This window comes from Cololabis saira, chromosome 11 (genome assembly GCF_033807715.1).
Source record: "Cololabis saira isolate AMF1-May2022 chromosome 11, fColSai1.1, whole genome shotgun sequence".
In the NCBI taxonomy this organism is placed as follows: Eukaryota; Metazoa; Chordata; class Actinopteri; order Beloniformes; family Belonidae; genus Cololabis; species Cololabis saira.
Genome location: NC_084597.1, coordinates 19,044,091 through 19,054,228, shown reverse-complemented (window position 1 = coordinate 19,054,228; position 10,138 = coordinate 19,044,091). Strand labels below are relative to the sequence as shown.

Below are 10,138 nucleotides of genomic sequence, written 5' to 3'. Positions count from 1 at the left end.
ATTGCGGTTCTAAAAGCAGCACATCAGTACAGCTGGTTTCAAAGAGTTAATTCTCAGAAACAAGAGTTAAAAGATCCTTAAATTAATTTAGAAAAAATATAGTAATTTACTGATGTGGAAAATAAAAAATTTACTCTTACTCTTACTTTTACTTAAAGTAAATTTAAAAGCATTTACTTTTGGATACTTAAGTACCTTTAAAAGCAAGTACTTTTCTACTCTTACTCGAGTAATATTTTGACTGAGCTACTTTTACTTGTAACGGAGTAAATTTTGACCAGTAGTATTTGTACTCTTACTCAAGTACTGGGGTCGAGTACTCTGTCCACCTCCACGGTTACCAGAAGGTCGCGGGTTCGAGCCCCGCTGCTGACCGAGCAAACGTGCGCCTGAAATTCGTAACACCATGGCCTCCAAGACTCAGCTTTTGCTTTTTCTTTTTAAGTGTTTTATCTGGAGTCAATCATCTCCCCTAATCGTGAAAACGTCGACTTTCCGCTTAGATGCAGCACATTAGCTTAAGAGGCAGATTTGTTTGTCTAGTTTTATTCACACCGGATAAGAGTGATGCGAGTTTATTAGATGGATCTGTGCAACGAGAAACTCATGGCTTTGAGTGTGCTTACGCCCCTGTTTACCCTCATTACAACCTTGATCAAGGTATAAACACAGACCATAATCACACGTTCTCAGTCTGACAGTAAAAGCTAAAATCCGTTTAAATGTACGAAATTCGAGGATTTATTCATTATTTATTATTTATGAATTTAGCTGCAACAGATCTAGATCAATTATATCTGCTGGCCAACACTCTCACAATCACTTCATAATAATATATTATTTTTAAATGTTGAATTTTTTTTTTTCATATATTGAATTGTAAAAATGTGTATATATTTTTTCATTTTTGATGCTTTTGTTTGTTTGTTTTTTCAAGCACAGCTTTTTTGACGTCTCATGATCCCCTCTCTTGTTTGAGTTAAATACGAGCTGCTGTGATGTCATGAGTCATTCATTTTGTACAGCCATGAAAACCTGCAATCCATCATACCAAAATACGAAATTAATCTCACATCATAGGTACATTAGGACAACAATATGAATCAACAATAGTCCAAATTATACATTTGAGAAATAAACAAACCTTTATCCACAGAAAAAAATATTTCTGCACAAAATATTTGAAATAAATAACACCTCCAGTGTTAACCATAATTGAGTCTAAAGACATGAGAACCTTGACGAAGAAGAGGGCAGTAGATATCTCCAAGTGCGCATTTTCTCCTCTTCTTTTTTACCAGAAAGACGCTGAACGCAAATCTCCTCCTCATCCCGACGAGTCCAAACCAGCGAGACAGGCTTCTTGCACGCGTTTCCTCTCCTTCTATCTCTTTATCCAGCTTTCCATCCAGCCATCCCTCCCAGTGTGTCGCTTCTGCCACCAGATTGCAAATAAATAAAGGAAGAGCGGAGCCAACTGGAGCTGGACGAGCACGAGAGGAACCCCGGGTTCACGCTCGGACGCCTCCTTTGTGGCGGTTTTTCAGCTAATAATAAATAAATGTGCTCCCTGAAAACCTCCCGACATCTGTCTAAACCATGTCTGATTTCTTGCTGTCTTTTTTTTCTTCTTTCGTTCTTTTTTCCCTTTTTGTGGGTAAAATAGCAGGCTGGGTTGTGTGAGGTATTATAACCTATAAAAACTATTACAAAAAAAAAAGAAAGAAAATCTAGTCTGCTATCTGCTAACAAAATATAGTCTTATTGTTTATTGAAATATATATATATTTCTAAAGTTTTTTCTTGCCTTTAGCAAAATATACTGGATTTATTTATAGAAATTAATGAAAATCAGCAGCAGAAAATGGTTAAAGTGACATTAACCCATCAGCTTTTTAACAGCAGAGAAAGTATGGTAGCTTATAGAGGTATTATAATTTATTTATTCAGGATGCAGACCTTATTTTTGTGTTTTGTGACAACAATAAAATTGAGCTGAACTGAATCGAAGCAAATTGAATATAATATGGCTTGAAAGAAGACTGGAACTATTTTTTTTTTGAGGAAAGTAGTTCCGGTAAGAGCAGAGATCAGCAGCCTCTTTGAAAACACATTCAAAATCCACCACAGAAGCATTTTCAACAACAGAATACAATTTCTAATCTTAAATCATTTTGTCTGATTTTTTAAATGCTCATTTTATTTCTTTTTTGTGCAATTAAGTAATTAGAAATGTTATCTTAATTGTTCGAAAACGAGTGGTGATATTCATGGCAGGTGGCTGGAGCCAGCATGGAGCTTGTAAAAGTTAGTGCTGGCTACTGTTAAGCTTCATATAGCTCAAATTATTTTTGGTTTTGTGGAACCTTAGATTGAAGTAATTAATTATAATTGCTCCCAAGAAACTTGTTCTGTGACGACACTAAATAAAATGATTTAATTAGTCTGAAATTCTTGCACAATCAAGTAAACTTTGTTTTGAATAAGCCTGGTGTTATCAATATTCACATAACTACACCATCACTATCAGAAGAACGCTGAAACTCCTGTGAGTAAAAACATTAAGAACAAGAAAGGCCTTTATATATGAAACTTCCACAACCCCTAACACCTTCAAAACATCGCCTTTTCCTTCTTTTTCGTAATTTGGACGACTAAGAATAAGAAAGTAACGACCAGAAATGAAATCCACGCTCCATCCCTGCATTCAATTGTGTCTCTTTACCTGAATCCAAGCATCCTTAGTTCAACTTGAAATGCTCGCCCATCATTTAGTCTCTTTCTACTGGCAGTTTGCACTAAATACCAGCAAATTACGACTAATTTGCGGCGCTCTTACACTGAGCCCATTTGCACAGAAAGTATTGGCATATAGATTCAAAACTAATTGCATGAATGCCTACTGACTTTGAGAATTACCCTGTTTTATAAAGTTTATTTTACTTGGGAATCAACGAAAATTAGAATAGCCTACTTTGTCTGCAAGGGTCATTTGGTATCATAAAGAGAGAATGTCGCATATATTCAGAGTACTAAGACCGTATATGTGACCTCTCTTAATGAAGCCATGTGCTCCTTCCTCATGTGAATGACTCCGGATCCTGTTCTGGGGGCTTCGCTATAAAAACAGGAGCAGAGCAGCACGCGCAATTAAGCAAAATATCGCGGCGATCCAACATTTTTCGAACGGGTCGAAGCTTTCGCTCAGATATTAAATCAGGTTATTTTATTGGATGTAATTTTGTTGGGGGGAGAAATCAAAGCCAATTACAGGAATGAGGAGGAATGAACTTGTGGGATGTGGGAGAATGGGAGAGATGGGTGAGTGTGTGTTTGGGGCTTGTGTGGTGATGGGGGGTGGGGGGTTCTGGTGCTGAGGCTGACAAGCCTCAGGCTTCATCTTCTGATTGGTCCTCGTTTGGAGAAGCTCATGGGTTCATTCCGCTGTTAAGCGCCTCCCCGTTTCTCTAAACTACATTATAATGCAACGAACCTCCCTTTTAACCACAAACCGAATTTGCTTTCATTTAGTCTATATATATTTCTTAAATAGGTTAAAGTCATAGAGATTTTTTTCTTGCTTTTTCTTTTTTTCCGCCCTAGAGCGGTGCGCAATGCTATCTCACGCCGACCTCCTGGATGCTCGCCTCGGTGAGTTAACATCACCAAACTCCGGTCTTCAACTCTACTGTAAGCTGGAGGAACTTTTCATCTTTAAATCAAGCTTAGAAAATTGTCAATTTGCTCCTCAGATTGTCTTAATGTGACTGAAGTGAGCTAAATTCGCTTAATTCATTGGAAAAGTAATTATTATTACATTACTGCATAATTTGATTTAACAATTTTAAAAGATCTCACTGTGATCGAATTAAATGAAGAGTATTTAAGGAGCAGATTGTAACGTGCATGCTGCTACAAGGATTTATTTTTTGTATGGATTGTCTGCATGCGCTGGATTAAAAAAGGAATAATGCTTGTGGCCACAATTCTGCATTTATGCATGTAAAGTATCACATTTCTTGCGCTGATTTTAAAATGTTGCTCTTTCCCTCTTGTATAGAGGAAGAAATGACAGCTGCTGTTCTTGTCTGTGCAGGGATGAAGGATGCCGCCGCGGAGCTGCTGGGCCACAGGGAGGCTTTGAAGTGCAGGCTCGGCGGCGGTGGAGCCGACCCGGGCCACGCCGGGGAGCTCGGCCCGGGGCCGGACGGCGTGGAGGGAGCGACCATGCTCCCCGGGGATGACATCAGCAGCGGCGGAGGCTCCAATGCGGTGCAGGTGAACAGCAAGGAGCAGGAGAAGCAGCACCAGCAGCAGCAGAGCGGCAACGGTGGCAGCAACAACAACCCCAACCAGTCCAACCAGCAGAGCCAGAAACAGAAGCGGCACCGGACGCGCTTCACTCCGGCGCAGCTCAACGAGCTGGAGCGCAGCTTCGCCAAGACGCACTACCCGGACATCTTCATGCGGGAGGAGCTGGCTCTGAGGATCGGCCTGACGGAGTCCAGAGTCCAGGTGGGGGCCGGTGGAGATTCAAGCAAACCTGGAGGCATTTTATCACCAGAAGGGAGATAACGGCAGCCTCAAACGTTTCAGCTAAAAAGAAAGAAAACTAAATCTCTCAACTCTCTAAAAAATAAGAAAGATTAGATTTAAATTAAAAAATTTTTTTTAATAAACTTTGTTTATTGATTTTTAAGACACAAATTGACAACGATAAAGTGCATGTAAATAACAGTAATATAAGATCAAAAAACAACCAAAAAAATAAATAAATAAAAAATAGAAACAGACAAGTCGGCTTGACCATATTTTACATAGTGGGGTGACAATAAAGATTTAAATTAAATTAGGCGAATTTACAACTCACATCGTCGACAAAAGCCTTTGGTTCCAATCTGTTTTTCAACAATTCAGTTTAGTATGATCGTTTCGGACAATTTGCACATTTTTACTTTGCATAAACATGAAAGACGCAGCTCCAGAGCAGCTTGAATTATATACAAAAATGCTGTTTATTTGGATAGAGAATAATAGCTTCTCCTCTAATCGGCGGCACTCACTATAAGGAAATTAAAATTCCAGTTACTGATTTCGACATCGGATTTTAGGATATTAAAATGATAAATGCTGCTTATTAAACTTTCTGATGGTTGGAATAACGTCGTTGTTTAGCCACAACATTTTAGTTGATTTGGTCCGATCTGCTTCTTTCTTTTAAAAGAAAGAAATAGGCCTATGCGTTTTGTCATACTGTCTGTTATTCTAAAGGAGATATGACTGCATTCAATTGGATTTAAACGTGCTATCTCTTACGTCTTGTTAGGCGTCACATCTCATTTTTACGCATCATTTTTAAAAGTTCTAATGATATAAAATGTTATCCTTTGTATTTACGTACATTTTTATGACATTGTGGGGAAGAGGATAATTTTATTTATTAAAATAAGTCTATATTTGTCCAATTTCTATACACCAGGAGTTATTCGAACTAAATTCCGGGTGATAATGCCATCGCAATAAATTCAGCCTGATTGAATTGGCTATCCCATATAACTCATCTAGAACCAACCAAATGCTGATAGCAGCTTTATTCCAGTCATTTAAGCGCCTCTAATCATCATGATATTAGCAATTTAACTGCCCTGAACCTATAATGGCCTACATGTCTCTCTGGTTGTATTTTACTCTCTCTATAATCCTGTCTTCATCGGCTCTGTCCCACATCCGCGCTGCGCAAATCCACAGAGAAATGTCATTTCTGTGATCGTGGCGCTTTATTAGACAGCAGAGGCGAATGTAGTGTGACATAAAACCTCGGTGATCATTATTATCGCCGCTTCATTCAGTTTCTTTACCATTTACATAAAATCTGAATTAGTGAAATGATGCTCATCTGCGTTGATTATTCAGGACTGTGGATCAGCAGCATGGATGAAGCGGTCTGGTCTGCGCCCTGCACGTTTCAACGCCGGACGCGCCGCGAGCGGCTCCGTCCTCTCCAAACGGATGAGGAATTGCGTTTTCTTTGCTTTTGAAGTGTAATGTGTTTCAGCCCGGATTTCACGCGTGGCTGCGCCAAGAGGGAAGATTGTGCCGCTCTTATTACCGTGCCCCACTTTCTCAAACAAATCTCCACATTAATCATAAAAAAGCAAGAGGACGGGACTCAGGGACCCCGAAATGAAGACGAGACTATTTGAACTAATCTGAGATGAAACACCATCTTCATAGATTGGCTGAGGCTCCTTTTACTGATGGAAAAATTATTATTATTACTATTATTACTACTACTACAAAGCTAAACAGCCATTTTAAACCGTATTTAATATATATTTTGCATTTAAAGACCAGCTTTCTTTTTATTAAAATTGTTTCTATTTAAAATGACTGGGATACAAAAATAAAATAACAATAATAATAAAAATCTCGGGGTGCAAAAAGTAAAATATCTTTGTCTGAAAATAATAATAATATTAACAATAATTATTATAATTATAATAATGATAATAATAGCAACAACAATAATAATAATATTCATGACAACAACAATAATAATGTGTTGTTTTAGCTTTTGTATTTTTTTATTTATATTTGTATTATCTGGAAATATCTATTAAGCGGGATAATTACATGGATTAATTGATTTTTTAAATGTTTTATTATTTTACTTATATAATATTTAATATGTTTATTTTTTTTTAAACCTGAATCTTTCTTATATATATATATATATATATATATATATATATATATATATATATATATATATATATATATATATATATATATATATATATATATATATATATATATATATATATATGTATAAAGAGAGAGAGAGAGAAAGAGAGAGAATAATGTAACACCGGAACAATGTAAATATATATATATATATATATATATATATATATATATATATATATATATATATATATATATATATATATATATATATATATATATATATATATATAAATTATTGAGGCAAGGAAAAAACATTGGTTTTAGTTAGTTTAGAGATGGTGAAATATAATATAAAGAGTATTTAAAAAACATAGCCTAATCCTTATTTGTTTCTATTTATTTCCCTTGTTGTAGCTCCAAGAAAATAACAATTACTACAAAATAATAATGACCTTTTGCAGCTTTTTTTAAAATAAGGCTACCAGCCTCTCCGCCTGACACCCTGTCTCTGTCCTCAGGTCTGGTTCCAGAACCGTCGTGCCAAGTGGAAGAAGCGCAAGAAGACCACCAACGTGTTCCGAGCTCCGGGGACGCTGCTGCCCACGCACCACGGCCTGCCCCAGTTCCCGTCCGCCGCGGCCGCTGCGGCGGCCATGGGCGACAGCCTCTGCTCCTTCCACGCCAACGACACCCGCTGGGCCACGGCCGGGATGCCGGGCGTGTCCCAGCTGCAGCTGCCGCCCGCCCTGGGCCGCCAGCAGGCCATGGCGCAGTCCCTGTCCCAGTGCAGCCTGGGCGCGGGGCCGCCGCCCAACTCCATGGGGCTGTCCAACATGTCGTCCAACGGCTCCGGCCTGCAGTCACATCTGTATCAGCCCACTTTCCCCGGAATGGTCCCCGCGTCCCTGTCCGGTCCCTCAAACGTGACCGGCTCGCCCCAGCTGTGCAGCTCTCCGGACAGTGACATGTGGCGGGGGACGAGCATCGCGTCGCTGCGCCGCAAAGCGCTGGAGCACACAGTATCCATGAGCTTCACCTAGTGACGGCGCCCGGAGCCTTTCCTTCATACCAGTTCTCATCCATGCAGCTCATCCGAACACTTCACCGGGATACTTGTTGAATTCTCAAACTTGCAGCTGCGCACTTGGCATTTTTATGCCGCGTTCCATTTGTCCTCGGAAGTGGGGATTTCCCAGTTCCCAGTCGGAATTTTCAACTGGAACGCCCCTCGAAATGGGATTTCCCACTGGGAAAGTGGGAGAGTCTTCACCACCCCCGAGTTCACATTCCAAGATGGCTGCCCCGGTTGTAAACAGTAGAAGAGAGCTCTGTAAAAATTCGTAGCACTTCATTCTAGTTTTGGTCACACTAAATCAGTCGTATACAAGTATTGTTCGGCATATATATGCTGCTACAGTGTAATTTACATTTTTTTATGTGGTATATGCGAACTACAAACTGGTTTACCTACTTTGTAACTGGAACGCTGATAACTCGGCTGTGACGTCATTCCCAGTTTCGAGTTCCGACTTCCGAGGTAAATGGAACGCAGCATTATTCTCCAAGCCCCACAAACACGAAGTGGGGGCTCTTCACCAGGCCTGTTGGCCTTTATCAACCATAGGGCTGGTTCCGTTTAAAGCTATAATTTATTATTTCGCATGTAGCTTCTGTCGATTATTTATTTGTCTATTAAAAAAAAAGAAGAAGCACTTATTGGTTTGCTCCGTCTTTATTTATGCGGCACACCGAGGCAGCCTTCACTGCTGCGGGGCTTACAGTGACATTTGCTTGGTGACTGATGGTTGAAGAGAAACTCCGTGGATGTTTTTAAACACAACGAAGACGCACGTTCACCTCCAAACAGCCAAAGCGCACTCTGACCAGACTCGTGGAGGTTAAAAAAAACTTGAAAACGTGAACGTTTCATTCGGAGGAGAGAACAAAACTGATCCCACAGGAATCACATGAAGAAAAAAATAATTTGACTGCATGTGCTGTCAAAAGCAAAAAAAACAAATAAAAAAGGGGTAAATACGATGAATTCAGTCATAAAAATCTGACTTAACTATAATAATCTGTTATATAGGATGTTTTGTGTAGCGGAAGCACTCTTGTTCCCATTTGGTCAGTTTGTGATAACTTCTGTTTCCAGAACTCTGTCTGTGCTTATTATCAAATATGCCTTTCTTAAATGTTTGAACCATTTTTGTTTCAGTGTAAATGATAAAATAAAGTCAATTTTCAGTTATGCCAAATCATGAATCCAATACTCTTTTCTTGAAGCAGTTAGAGTTAATTTCTGCTATTGCTTTATTTTCTCCTTTTTAAAACGAAACCAAGAAACAGCTAAAAGAGCCAGCAGTCTGATCAAATCCTGTATGGACGTTTCATTTAATCTGACCTGCCACTGCAGCATCAGATCCCCCTGACAGCTTCAGGTTTAGACCCCAAACTCAAGCAAATTGGTTTTCAGAACCATTCTTAGATGAGAACTGGGTTTACACAAGTGTTATCGTCAGGTGAAAGAAAAAGAAAAGACACCATTTCCCATCATGCTTCGGACATCGTGTATGTGTGTGTGTGTGTGTGTGTGTGTGTGTGTGTGTGTGTGTGTGTGTGTGTGTGTGTGTGTGTGTGTGTGTGTGTTGCAGGGGAGAAGACATTTGTCCGTCCTTGATGTTGTTTTTACTTATATTACTATTATGTTGTACTGCTGTTAACAGTTTAGGTGTATTTGGGGATTGTTTCTTTTTTTTAAATTATTATATATTTCAAATCACGAGTGTGAGTGTATAATATGTCATGAATCCATAATGTCGCATTCATTCAAAAGCGGTCAGGACTGAAGTTTCCTAATAATGATACACATTTTCATAGTATTTGTTTAACTTTTGAAAATTTTCCCCGATTTTTTCATTGTATATATCTGTCCACTGAAGTTACTGCCAATGGTCATTTTAACACTACTGTTGGTTAAAACCCACATCCATAACCGTATGTATCATCTATTCGGTACATGAATTGCAAATAAATGCAACACTTTAACAGTGTAATCACTAAAGATGTTTCCTGGGGTTTATAATCAACAACTAAAAACAAAAACCCCACAAAACTAAAGACGTCAACTGGAAGGAGACCAACAGGAGACTTAAAATCAGTTAATAAGGATATATAGGGCTGTTTGAAATGTCGGCACGTCATGTGTTGTATTATTGAAACTGCAGCGACTGAGTTTTATTTTGAAGGAGTCGCCCTACTCTCTCACCGGAAGTACGATCGGGCGGTTCCAGCCTATCTTCCGGTTTTCTTAGTTCAATATTACTTTAATGCTTCCACTTCAATTTTCATTTGAGTGGATAAGAAAGCTCTTAATTTCAACCAGAGCTTAAAAGCAAATGTAATATGAAGTAAAGCTACACAATTAAACCATTAAATACAATTTACATGC

The 10,138-nt window shown here is 38.8% G+C and overlaps 1 protein-coding gene across 2 annotated transcripts; it reads left to right on the top strand.

Annotated features, from left to right (window-relative positions):
• Positions 1–3,539: 3,539 nt before the first annotated feature.
• otpa (orthopedia homeobox a) lies at positions 3,540–8,934 on the top strand. Of its 2 annotated transcripts, none has more exons than XM_061733330.1 (3): positions 3,540–3,651; positions 4,097–4,515; positions 7,206–8,934. In XM_061733330.1, the coding sequence occupies exons 1-3, from the start codon at positions 3,615–3,617 to the stop codon at positions 7,725–7,727; spliced, it is 978 nt and encodes a 325-aa protein (XP_061589314.1). In that variant the 5' UTR covers positions 3,540–3,614; the 3' UTR covers positions 7,728–8,934. The 2 variants fall into 2 exon arrangements, with proteins under 2 accessions (XP_061589314.1, XP_061589313.1); XM_061733329.1 differs by having other exon boundaries at positions 3,570–3,690.
• The last annotated feature ends 1,204 nt before the right edge of the window (positions 8,935–10,138 follow it).